The sequence below is a fragment of the Hippoglossus hippoglossus genome, chromosome 7 (genome assembly GCF_009819705.1).
Source record: "Hippoglossus hippoglossus isolate fHipHip1 chromosome 7, fHipHip1.pri, whole genome shotgun sequence".
Classification (NCBI taxonomy): domain Eukaryota; kingdom Metazoa; phylum Chordata; class Actinopteri; order Pleuronectiformes; family Pleuronectidae; genus Hippoglossus; species Hippoglossus hippoglossus.
This window is the reverse complement of record NC_047157.1, coordinates 21,711,208-21,725,000: the sequence shown is the minus strand read 5'-3', so window position 1 is coordinate 21,725,000 and position 13,793 is coordinate 21,711,208. Positions and strand designations below refer to the sequence as shown.

The 13,793-nt window shown below is 44.8% G+C and overlaps 1 protein-coding gene across 9 annotated transcripts in view; it reads left to right on the top strand.

Moving 5' to 3' along the window:
• Positions 1–13,793, top strand: part of LOC117765381 (ankyrin repeat and SAM domain-containing protein 1A-like) — a 62,334-nt gene that overhangs the window by 31,408 nt on the left and 17,133 nt on the right. For 6 of the 9 annotated variants that reach the window (XM_034591936.1, XM_034591938.1, XM_034591935.1 and 3 more), the window contains 3 exons: positions 1,704–2,188; positions 11,368–11,424; positions 12,810–12,879. In XM_034591936.1, the coding sequence (XP_034447827.1) occupies positions 1,704–2,188; positions 11,368–11,424; positions 12,810–12,879 (612 nt within the window). The remainder of the gene's footprint in view (positions 1–1,703; positions 2,189–11,367; positions 11,425–12,809; positions 12,880–13,793) is intronic. The other 3 variants (XM_034591939.1, XM_034591941.1, XM_034591934.1) reach the window with 2 other exon arrangements.

Here is a 13,793-nt window from a genome sequence, read left to right as displayed (position 1 = left end):
CAGTGTGACCTGGAGTCAAGAACATCTTTTCGTACCCTATAAAAACAGGTCTATTTCTCCCCAGGCAGAGCTTGAGTTGACTTTGGACCACGCAGATGCTGGAGTGACAGCCAGCAGCGGCACTGCAGTGTCTGTAAAACAAGCATGACATCACTACTGAGATATGGAGTTCACGGAGCCAAATTAAATGCACGTCCCACCGCTGTGGTGACCTCATGCATTGTGACCGTCTGGATGTATGTTCCACAACAGAAACGCATGAGCGAGGGGCTGCCGCAGTCTTGGCAAGGGTTAACTCGGTGTGAGATTGTTGGAGCCACAGAGATGTGCTCATAGGGCGTTCACACTCCCCCCGCTGCCAAGCAGAGGGTGGGTGTTTGGCTGTGATCCTGACATATGTGCACAGTTCACTCACTCGCTGCTTATAACAAACACCCACACACTCTTTTTTTCTTTCCCCGCCTATAGCGACTTGTGAAAAGGGAGTTCAGGGCGTCGGCACCCACCCTCACCGTAAATGGCCCCTGAAACACTAATGAGGCATTTTTGGTGAAGAGGGACTTTGTGTGTCAAACAGTTGAGTTGTAAGATAACCCCCCCCCCTCATGGGCTGCAGATTTAACTCGTACACAGCCCGATCTTTCCATGAACAGCAGGTTGTTTTTGTGAAGGACAAACAAAGTGTTGCAACAGGTCGCTGCTTTTCTTGTGGTGCGACTGCCCCAGATTCCCTGTCACCAAACACCATGACCCTGCCACCCTGACGAAGACGGTCCGCACACGCGCACACATGCACGCACGCACACACACACACACACACACACACACACACACACACACACACACACACCCCACACATGCACAGCCTCCTTCACCATGTGTCACAGGGCTAATTATCAGGAGTCTGGCTGCGGGGAGGATGGGGTGATTCAAATTTCCATTCCTGAACCACCATTAGGGTCTAGAATTAGAAGCCAGAAAACACACAGGCTGCTGGTCACACGAGAGACAACAACAGGCATCGCTGCAGTGCAGAGGAGGATGAGCGCTGAACCGGGCACGGGCTGGTGTTGTTGGTGAAGCGTCGCCTCTACTAGGCACCGTCAAGCCGTGGTCGGTTTGATTGTGGAAAAGAGGCTTAGGTGGCAGTAATTCCTCTGGGAGAGGGAGGAGAAAAATCTAATTGTTTTTTAATTGCACTTGCTACTCGGCCTCATTAAGGAGTTGTTTTCGTTGGAGGAGCCTGCGAATGTAAGTTTCACTCCGCTTGTTGATATTTCCAACTGCTTTATCATGTTTCTTGTTTGTTGTAAGCTGTGTTTATATTATTTGTTAGAAGACATGTGGTCCTGTGAGGTGAAGCAAGTCACAGAGATGACTAACCTCATCTCCCTGTTACACAACACAGGCAGTCAGGCACCAGCACATCGCCGTCAGACGGCTGCAAGCTGGGTTTGGAATTCTGTTATTTCTTCAGCCAACATACGCCTTCCCTTTGCTCCATCTCTCCTCTCTCCCTTGTTTCTCTCCGTCACTCCCCGTAGGAAACAATTACAGATCTGTTTCGGGTCTTGTGTGGGCGGTTTCTTATTAGCTCTGCTCGAAGGATCTGCCCCTCAGTTAGAAGTCCACTCTCCAAGCCTTTACAAACTGCTCTCTTTAGTTCCTAACTTTGTTCATTCCTTGTTTCTTTCTCTCTCTAGATAACTCCCAGCTCAGCCAGGATCCAGGTGTCCCGGAGCAGTTCACTGGCCTCCTGCACGGATCCTCTCCTGTCTTCGACTCTGCCGAGGAGCCCTTCAGGCTCCCAGGTGTTCCGCTCCCCGCCAAGGGCCAGAAAGAATCACGGAAAACTGCCAAAGTAAAAGAGGAAGTAGTAGCAGCAGCCGCGCCGCCACCTAGCCGTCCCAGTATGGCGGCCATCCTCACAGACTGTGACCCAAAAGCGATTTATGCAACTGTGATCAAGGAACACAGGGACTCGGGGGCCGGGGCTGCCGGAAGGATGCGCCCTCCTGGGGACCTGAAACTGGCACGCAGCCTCTCAAAGTCTGACTCAGACTTACTGGTGTCGCCTCCCAGCGAGGAGGACGGCGGACTGGGGAACCGTAGCGAGTCTGTTTCTAACTGTAGCACTGGAAAGAAGAGGCTTGAGAAATCTCCCTCTTTCACTTCAGAATGGGACGAGGTAAGTGTTTGGTCTTTAACCTTATTAGGGACTTTGTGCTTGTGTACTTTTTAATGCTGCAGTCTTAAAGCAGCACTACACATCAATAATATGAAAGTTAAATATATTTTAATACAAGTTTCTTCAGTAATCACAACAACATCTTCTATCCAAAATAGAAAACCATTCGAATAAAACTTTTCACATTGTTCTCCTGCTACAATCACAGTTCATATACACAGACTGTACAGAAGTGCCAATGTTAAATCTCTCATTTCAAGAGTAGATTTAGATGAAACCAAACAACATACTGTGGAGGATTCCTCCCGTATACTTTTTTTTTTTCATACAAAGCCTCAATTGTTAGCCCTGACTCAGCTTGTGTTAACGCTGGAGCCACAATTTCACAACTGAAACGCGCATGAATGAAAACGAACACTCCGTTGACTGAAGTGAACTTCATCGCACACTGTTGTCGCTCTGTCAACACAAAGCCCACCTGTTGTCCAGAGGGGGACGCTGTGCAATGTGAGCTCCGCCTTGAACACAAACCATCGGCGAGCACAGTGGCTGTGTTGGAAAATGTGTTAGAACAGGAAACCATTTAAGTTACTGCAGTTTGTTTCTTAAAGAATATATTTGCTGCTTATGTTGCACAAAAATCTCTTTCATAATTCTCTATATTCTCAAATTTTTTAATTGGCTGTAAAATGGTGTATTTTTGTCTTGAATATTTTCTTGTTTAGCATACGCCAGCCTTCCATTTAGCCCTTATGTCTGGGACGCAGATAAAGAGCTCAGCAGAGCCACATGCAGTGAGAGGGGATGGAGATAAAACCACAGACTGAGACAAGAGACGGAGATTTAGAAATTGAGATTCAGAGAGAGAGCGCAGGCTGCCGATCCGTCTCCCTTCAGGCTTCAGACTCCACCTTGAGTCTCTGTACAGATGGACGACCATTCGCACATCACACAAACCACATCGCCAAACAGAGACGGGATCATTTAAAAATATCTATAAGTGTAAAAAGGCCTCCTAGCTTCTCAGTTTAATTATTTAAAATGAGCAGAATGGCTCTCAGTAGAGCGCATACCTCCGCGGAGGCCCAGCAGTTCCCTCAAATTCACTCAAGCTGCACCAAATTCCACAGACTCATAGACACACCCTTAATTTGCCTGATAGCTTTCACCAAGGTCCATTAATTATTCCCTCTGAAATTGTCAAAAAACTGTCAAAATATCTCAAAATGTGATTTAATAATCCTCCAACGAGTGAGCAGAGGTATATACAGTCATATAAGCGTACATGTAGTTTCCTCTTCATGCTCTTTCACCATTTTCCTTCAACAATCCTCTTACTGTTGGCAAGATTAATGATTTCCTCTAAGCCTCTCAGTTAAGTTTTAACATAATCCGCCCTCATCGAGCGTATCCACTGTTTGTCTCACAGATTTTTCCTTTTTGTATTGTTCGTGTTCTGCTCTGTAGATTGGAAACATACTCTCTTGTTTTTCTTTACAATTTCCCTCCACTCCGATGCCAGTGCAGTGGCAGGAGAGATAACTTACACGTTGCAGTTTTGATGCCAGACCTTCCAGAACAGATCACGAGCCCCGATGCTCTTTCTCCCCACAGTGAGGAGATCGTGTTGCTGCCTAGTGTTTCTTTACACAGGCCTATCAGATGGGCCTGGGTGAGCAGAGCTGGTAGAGACTCTGAGGTCGATGTCTCGGCTGCTTGTGGGCCGGGGTTTGTTTTTCAGGCGGTCTGAGTGGAGGTGGTTGGGGGGGGGGCAGAGCAGGTCTGAGTTGTAGGTGCGAGTCTGTGGAGGAGAATGAAATGAAATACAAAAAATGATCTTTAAAACCTCATGTTGTTGACCTGTACCACTAATCCAAATATTAGATTGCGATGTGTTATTGTTCTACTTCACTGAAACTTTAGCTTTTAGTTAAGCGTCTGCCGATTGCACAAATGTGGGAGATTTTCTAGCTTTTAAGACGTGTTTTTTCGTCCACCCTTAATTGTGTTTGGGCCGACACACCACACAACCACACCTGAATTATGCACGTATTATTATTGCAGTGTTTTTGCAATACTGGCCTCCACTGTAGACATGTGCTTGCTTCTTAGATTTACTCATGTCTATCGTTGGCATGTGTCATAAACCGAGCCAGATGTGGATGTTGCCGATGCAGCTGTTTGTTAGTGATGCAGTATTCCAGCCCACAACAAGGATGCTGTAATTGGAAGAGTCTCTTTGAAGCACATTTACGCACACAACAGCAAATTGAAGCCGGATATTTGATCTGTTTGGAAATTGTCCCGTCAACGCTGAGACGGAGAGGAGCTAATACACAAAACCTCTTTCAGACGCCAGGCAGAAGAGTTCAAAAGTTCACAACACGTTTCTGGCCCGAGGGTAGAACACAGCACCTTGGCAGCATGACTCATCCATTCCTGTGTTCAGTCAGTGCAAAGTTGGTCTCTGACATTTTAGAACTGAGAGCAGCACAAGGAAGCTTTTCTTTTGATTAACTTCAAACCCTGCCAAACATCAGCAGCATAACTTTAACTCAAAGTCTGGCAAGTAGACACTCCCAGAAAACGTAATTTAGAGTAATTGACTTTCATCGTAAACACCTCAGCTCCATTGTTTTGTGAAACACTAAGAATTACCACAGTTTGACCAGATTTCCTAAGCCTTTCAGTTTTAGCCAATAGGAGCCTCGTCATGACTTCTGCACACTGCTGCAATGTGCTTCTCTGCATTGTTTGTTTTGTTCTTACGACTGAAACTAGAGGCCCAGTAGTAGTTTTACAGATTCATCAATGAATCCACAATAATGTGATTAATTATTTATACAACACATGTCACAAATGAAAGCCTGAGCATTTCTGGATTCTTGAGGTAGATACTGTTAGCGTTATTTTTATTTTTACATAATAATCGTGGATATTTTCATGAAAGTATTTGTTTTTGCAATTTTTTCAATGACTGTTTTTATACATAATACACATAAATAATAAATATACATAAATACCAAGCAGCACATTTTACAATTACATAAAATCAACATGTCAGTGCTTTACTGGACAAGTGGTAGAATAATGCATGTGTGTATTTAAATGACCTCAAACCAAATTTCTTATTATTTATCGATTGACAGACCCGTTAGTTTTGAGTTAATATCGTCCTGATTGATTTTATCGATCCAGCTCTATCATGAGTACTCACATATTTCAATCAAAAATGATGAATAGTTTAATGTTATTTATAAGTTATTGATTATTTCATTCACTTGATGCGATGATTAATGACAGAGACTCTACCCCAGACGTCATCCTCCCTCTGCAGAACATTATGGTCCAGTGGAGTAAGAAGGTCAAGTGAAGGGAACATCTTGAGAGCCTGAATCTTTCCCCTCTCACACTCTGTGGTCACTGGCAGGGCACCGTGCAGTCGAGTTACCCATCTTAACGAACACCTCACCTCCTCAGACTGAGGGACGTGGGCTCGGTGAGCGTGACGGCAGCAACGCAGCCATGACATTTGCTTTGTTATTGGAGATTGCTGCTCTTCCCTGTGGCCCTCAGCAGCCACTAAAAAATATCCTCTTCTCCCTGGTGCTTGTGCACAGATGAGCATGAGAATTGATCTGGTCGTTAAAGAGACTGTCTGTAGAGGAAGAGGCCGAACAGCAGGTATCTCTGTCCTCTTGGAGAACAAGCTGTTTTATTGGCTACTTACTGAGGAAGCTCTCATCAGGGAAAAGGAGATTCATGTCAGGCGGTGGCCTCATTTGCTGTATGCACCATCCTAGCGTATGTTACCCAGTGAACTGACCAGCTTGAAGTTCATCACAATGCTTAAAGGCGTGTTTGAAATCATAAAGTAGGCTGCTGGCATCGAGCACCACAATTCACCCTTAATTATTAATTCATCCCCTGGGAGTGCATCTTATTTACTCTCCAGTCTGTTGGCCACAAAATAAGACTGTTTTAAGATCATAATAACAAACGACTCAGTGAATAAAATGTGAAACAGGAACTGGGTCTCTGATGGATATCAGTAACAGTATGTGCAGGTACCTTGTCATGTTCCCTGTCACACTGGGTACAGACTATATTTGTGTGTGAACCAGCCCGTCAGCTAGAACAACACGTCTCACATCTTATGCAAGAAAGCTCGACTGAATTTTAAGAAGTACCAGCCCTAAGCTGCAGAGAACAAAAATGTGAGCCCTGCTGCCTCAGAGAGGAAGTTAAGAAGAAGCAGTTTCCTGTGGTTAACTCCACCTTTTCTAATGATTCCACGATGGGGTGCGTGTTGACACCTATTTCCCCAAATGAGATTTGACGTTTTTTGACGAGGTAATTTCTTTTGTGCAATTTAGGGGATGTAGTTAATATTAATGAACTCGGATGCTTATTTCTTCTCACTTGAATAGTGAATCAGATGCATGAATGCAAGAGAGGCGAGAGAGGCGAGAGCCCCCGGATCGTTCTTCCTCTCCTTTCAGGGAATAAGCCTGCATTCGCTTGAAATGGAAATATTCACACTGGCGACATAAAGTGCATAGCAAATGAGCGGAGTGTGTGGGGAAAGTAGTTAAAGTTTGATTGGGCGTAACCCAGCCTGCACTCTCTTTAATGATGTTAGAAGGGTTGTCCACTGGAAATGGAAAACTCCTTTCCTCTATTCGCTCCCTCCGACTTCTCCTCGGCCCGTATCACTAACATCTGCAGCCGCGCTCGCTGCGTGGCAGCCATCTTGCCTGTCACGACTGACTGCTCCGCAACACTCTACTGAGCTGTGTGACAGCACTCGGCCCAACGAGTCCCAGAACGTTACCGAACCCACCCCCCTGACGCATGCACACATGGCTTTAAAAAACATCTTTTTCTTCTCTTAATCTGGTTTTCCAAATATTCCAGTTCTCACTCCTTCTCATTTTCTTTCTACATCCGTCTCACTCCATCTCCCCCCCTCCTTTTCTCCGCTTGAGCTACACCCTCGGATACTCTGCCTCTGGTTTCAAGACAAGGAGATTTGACTTGCATGAGGTCTTGGCCTATGCATCTCTCCATTTAAGGGGCTCTGAGTGTGTGTGTGTGCGCGTGCTGGTGTGTAAAGCGTATGCTAATGTGGGTTGGTCTTGGTCCTTGGAATCAGACTGGAGATGACAATCCAGGGGGCACATTGTGTGGGCCAGCAAACTGAGCTCCGCGAATGGGAGGAGAGAAAGGGAAACAGACGGCTGTAGACGGACACAGAAGGAGAGGGCCGCCCTCCATCCGCAGCCCCACTGCTCTTCTAACTTCATATGCGATTCGCACTCCACAGATCCAGTAGTCACTATGAAACCAGCTTTTGTGAGTATTGATTCCCTTGAAGGCAGCAGCTCCACCGGCGGCTCATTAATCTTGTCTACCTGCACTGAATCAATTGAATGAGAAGAGAATTGACGCTTCCTAGCCTTTCTGTGGATATTATATTTCTCGTAAAGACGGTTCGATTATGTGCTAATTGAAGTCTTTGTGATCCGACTTTTGAGTGTTTTCTTTAAAAAGTTACTCCTCCCGACCTTTTGTGCAACAGCATGAAGCATTCATGCTGTTCCAATGTGCAGAACCTGGTGGTGGATTTGTGGTAGATTTTACTCTGTGTGAGGTGAAAACATGGTCTTGCAGTTTGTTTTTGCGCGGAACTCTCCTGAAGTTGACTTGTCTAACTGTGGGTGTGGGTCATGGCCTGGTTCTGCCAACACAGGACAGCCACAGGGGGCTCAGACCTCCAGTCTCTGGAGAGAAGTGACGCCTTCTCTGCTCTAGGTTGAATGAAGAATTTCAACTTATTAAAGATCTATATTCCGTTGTCCTTTGAGGATTGAGGCGACAACATTGTGGAGTTGTTTGTTAGGGACATTGCTCGTAAAAGCACAAGCGTGACATTGCGCTATTTCAGGTAATGTTAATGGCACTGCTGACGGTGCTTTGTCCCAATGTGGCACTGAGGTGTTGGCACCTCCTTTTTAGATGATGGCGTGTTTGTGTTACCCTTGATGCCATTCACTGGTCAACAGTTTCAATTCCAACGCTTGTTTTGGTGCCAGCTGGCCAATTTGAGGCCGGTGGTGTGGGCACACTTTCTCTGCAGCCGCCTTTTGTTTCTCCCTGCACAGGCTCTAACAAGGCGTCCTTTAGCTGAGCTCTCCCACTGCCCTCCTGTCTGCGCCTCAGTTCAGTATTGTTCCAGATTGTCAAGGCTGTTAATGGAAAAACAACTATGCTTTCAAATAGCAGTAAAATAGCAGTGGAGTTATCCTCCGGTGTCAGCGCAGTGCAGAAGGCCCGCTGGGAGAAGCATGATAAATGGGTCCGTGTGTCTTTAATCTCACCCTGACTAACTTTCATCACGGCTGGCTCTTCAGCTGTTGACCTCCACCCTGCTGCTGACTCCTGACCCTCCTCATTGTATCTCCTTGTTCTAGCGAGCCCCTCTCACAATGGACGCCTCTCCATTTCACTTCTCTGCATTGATTCCATCCTGCAGCACAAAAACACATTCTTCTCCCTCGCTCCTCTACTCATTCTCACGGCTTCTTGCTCCTCGGCCATGACACTCGGAGGCTTTTCTCTTGTTGTGGATGTGTTTTACCTTGAGGAAATCACCGGGCTGTGTCCCCTGATAGGATGTATTTACCCAGCTCCAACACGGCTGTGGATCACACCTGCCTGTCACGGTAGCTGCTTCTGAATCTCACTGGCCCAGCTGAAATTCCCTTTTTCATTATAGTGGACAAGCGAACACCAAGACTGAGGGCACCTCTGTTTTTTTCTAATTGCATCCACACCATAGACTGGAAATAAACATGGATGACGCGTCTCCACCTTCTCCAGCTGTACAAAAGTTAAGATCTCTTGGATACGGGTGCCATCTTGCGCTTTTGACATAGACTGAGTCCGAAATCACTCACTAATCACTAGTCTGTACTAGTGTACTAGTGCTGTACATAGTAAAGTCCTTATATAGTAAAGGGGTTGGTGAATGAGTGGGTGATTTCGGACGTTTCATGACGTTTCAGCCTCTTTGTGGCATCAAATAAATAATAAAAAAACAAAGTTACAAGAAAAGTTGAGTTCGGTCCATGTCCCATCCACTAACATGGAGGAGGTGGGTTTAATGACCTAAACTACAGCCCCAACAAAGAAGGACAATCAAGATGATTTGGCGTCACTTTTTTAGGAGCTGTCACATCATCCATCTTTATACACAATCTACGATCCACACACACACACACTGCGTTTAAATGCCAAAGCTCGATACACTGACCTTACCTGCAGTGTGAGCGTGTTTAAAATGCAACCAGTCACTCGTTGCTCGAGGCGTTCAGAGAGGCCCCCTGAGGTCGATGCCACAATCAGGAGAACAGATTATTACAAACCCCTGCTTCGGTATTTTAAAGTACACAGACTTGTTTTATCTCCTGAGAGCCAAAGGAGAGCGAGATCACAACCCCCCCCCCGTTGGTGCCACTCTGCTCATTGTAGGGGAGTGATGCCCCTGACAGCAGCATTATCCTCCCTTCAGTGCAGACCTCCACCACTTTATGAGACACCAGTATTACCCTGCACTCATTATCACATGACTTACAATAGCTGTGAGTGAGTGAGTGGGATTTCGCGGAGCTCTGTTCATCAGCAGCTTTATAATTGGCTTTGCTGACAGCCTAGAATAGTTGCTTATCTTGAATGCAGCACGAAAATGAACACGTCCCATTAAGATTTCTCTAATTTGTATTTATTGCAAAATCGATATCCTTCCCCAGCTGCACACGAGCGATAGCCGATGACCATGCAGGAGATTTTTTATCTTTTACGCCTCATTTACAACTCGGTTACCTCATTGCAGCGAGAGATAGGTCACTGGGTTCACGCTGTTTCTATTGTTTCAGCTGTTCGTACTGAGAAAAGGAATATTCTTAACCCAACAGTTTGGGGAATACACTTATTTACTTGTGTGCCGAGAGTTACATGAGAAGGTCAATACCTCCCTCAGACAGTAAATGGTAAATATGACGCCTCGGTGGATTATTTCAGGGGCGAAGCTTTAATTAACAGATTCTTATCTCATGTCTATAAAAACCACAGGGGGTTGTGTGACTGATGATTCCGTGGCCAGTGGCAGTGACTTCCTGGTGTTGACTCTCGTTGCCTCACAGCAAAGCCAAGAAAGAATAGAGCACATTCACCCTCAGTTAAACCCAGGGTGTTTTTTTATTCTTTGTGTTTACTTACTATGCAGATTAAACAAATGAGACATAGCATGGTGATTAATGCAGCTTTAAAAGTGCTGGTAGATCTTTGTACATTTTGACTGAGCCAGTGCACGCACGCACGCACACACACACACACACACACACACACACACACACACACACACACACACACACACAGTAGTGACCTGTTTTGCTGACTCATCTGGGTCGACAGCTTAGGTAAAGGAAATGCTGCCAATTCACCATCAACGTTTTTTGAAGTGAACGTGTGCTGCTGACAGACGGAGGTTAATTTTTGAGTGTGTTTTGAGGAACCGGCCATATGGTCGATACACAGGACTCTAATCGACGGTGTGGAGAAGTGGCACCGGGCAGATGAACTCAATCTAAAGCGATCACACCTCATATCATCGTCCTTTATTCTGTGCTGAGGATTCATGTTGAATGTGAAAATAACTAGAGAAGGGGTGTCTGTGGACGCCGTGCATACGGAGTCCTCCTGCATCAGCCGCAGGTTCGATTTCCGACTCAGCCCTTTGCTGCGTGTCATCCCACACTCTCTCTCCCCCTTTCACACTTGCACTGTCCTATCAATAAAGGCGAAATGCCCGAAAAATATCTATAAAGAAACTAACTTTTAAAATAGGAGCGTGTGGTCCTCAGGTTCCTTGATGTTGAATGTTTTGTTTTTACTCTTTTGTTCTTAAATCTCCTAATTTCTCAATGATTTAATCTTTACAAAACAAGTTGCTTATGCACCACGTGGTTTTCTTTTTAGAATAGTCTTTCGGGATCAACTGTGTAAAGGTTCTTTATATGAAACAGGAAGGTTGAACTAACCCTGCCGGTGGATCGCTGGCACCGTTTACAGTAGTAACACAGAAGCACACAAAAACAAAACCCTGACTTCTCTCTCAGCAGACACAGACGACCTCTTCCACCACAAAACAACGAAGATCTAATTCCGTTGACAGCGTAAGAAGTCCATCTTCATAAAATAATTTCCTGGTCCTTTTTTGGGGGTTTGGATCTGTCCTCTTCTGGGGCGCTCTTGGTAGAGGTAGATGGGATTCTTTCGGGTTTAATGAACCCCCGGTGGAATGACATAATCTCAGTGATTATTCATTTCTTCTTCTATCCAAGTCGAGGAGCTTTTTATAAAGCTGCATCAATCTGACAGACATTTCTCTTCTATTTCACGACTGAACTGATTGATGACGAGAGGAGACTTACAAATGTAGACATGATGGCTCTATGTTGTCTTATATAACTGCACTAATGCGGGCCAATAACCTGTCTGGGGCTTTAAGAGGAGCAGACAGGACTTAAACGCAGTCATCAGACATTGCTTTCAGAGAAAACATTTCAAAAAAAGGTAAATAAAAAACTGCTTTTCACTCCAGTTTATAAAAGAGTTGGAGTGACAGTACCTGACAGGTGTGATACCAGCGCTGTCAGATTCTACCTTTTCATTTTCTGAATACTCAACCCTGGACTGGTTGAAAGGGCGTGAGACATCATACAGCTCAATGACCCAATGCTGCTGCAGCGCCCTTATGAACGCATTCAAAGTTAACAATATTATATATTATATATTTGTTCCGTCCGCATTTGTGCATGTGTATGGCATGTTGATATCAGGGGGTAAGCTGGGAGACAACAACACCTTAGTGATGCTCTCATGCAGTCTGTGGAAATGCATGCAACTTTTGCAAGGTACCGTGGGACTCTGGGTCTTTTCAGTTTTAGTTTTAGTCCTTTTTTTCTCCAGTTTCTATGAATTCAACTCTTTTTGTGCTTTGTATTATCAAAAGCCTCAGTTACCTTGAAACAATAGATATTATGATTTGAGCAAACATCAAAACACTGATGGTTTAACCTGACCTGGTTTTCTGTATCATTTTTTCACACCATCTCTCTCCTTTTTTATCGCCCTGACAAAACGTTTGAGGCCAGATGGTGAGACCAGCGAGTGTCTGTGTAAATCATCATTGCTTTGGCTGCAGGCAGCGGTTGAGCTGCTTTTATATCTGCAGCCCAGTGTCAGTAACTCCTCCAACATGAGACTGTAGAAGTCACTGGAATGCGTTTTACAATAAACAAGGCATAAATGCAGCCATGCAGCCACAGTGCAGCTGCTCAAGATGCCCTTCAAAAAACACTTTATGTGTCTTCATAAAACTACTGACTCTTCTCCTGCTGATAGTTTAACACTGCTTTCGCAGAGTGACTGTATTTGGTGGTGTATCGTTTACGGCATGGGGACGTTTCTCTGCATTTTTGATGGTGAGAGGTGGAGGTTAAACTGTGACGGCTTCTGCGGCTCCTTATCTCTTTCTCTCTTTTACTCTTGTCCTCAGATCGAGAAGATCATGACGCTGATTGGTGCCGGCATCGATTTTTCCAGAGATCAGCAATATGCTACGCCAGGTAGAGTATAATAATTATTCCCTTTTTTAAAGTTGTTCAATAATTAGAATTCAACACCTAAAAAATTAGTTATTTGGTTGAAATTATGAGGCGCTCCAGTTTTCCAGCTCTTTGTGCAGATTGTATCTGTTTTTACTGACCTCTGTTAAAAATGTCACCTCTGTTGTGTTATTAATCTCATGAGAACTCTCTAGGTTTCAACATAAAAACTTAATTGCTCATTTGGCTGTAGGCAGGGATTTTACTGAACAGATTTAGACTCCATTTCCTCGCCTGCATCTCCTCTAAACCTTTAATCAGCCTTTCTACGTTTGTGACATACGTGTGTATTACCAGGTAGGACAATGTCTGCCCTTACTTTCCGTCCTCTGGACCTATAACTCACACTTTCTTTGCCTGTACCTGCTTGAATTTTCTTTATTATCCCCAAAGTTATTTTATCCTTATCGGGGCCCTCGGGGAAATCAAACAGGCGTCTGAGAGACACGGTCAATGAAGGATGCACCTGGAAACAAATTGAGATTCAGTTAACAACAGAGAATCGTTTGCTAAAGTATAATGCAGCGAGACAGTTGGTCTGGAAGGGAATTGGTATTTGCGGCTGTAGAGAAAGTTACACGGCTGAAAGAAGTTCTATTTGAAAGAACTTTCCCAGCTGTTGAAGCATTGAAGACAAAGATATTAAGAAATCCTCTTGAACTGAAGTTAAAAGATCACTTAGGACGTTTTTTATGCTTTTTTATGTTATTCGTGAAAGATCATCCTCTTGCACAAGTTCCCACAAACGTGTTGCACTCGTGTTGCACTGATCTGTGCTGTGGGATTTAAGTCTGGGTCATTATCTTATTGTTGGATGAACTCATGACCAACCACTCTGCCTTTTCCTCACCCTCCTGATAACAGTATACAGTGCA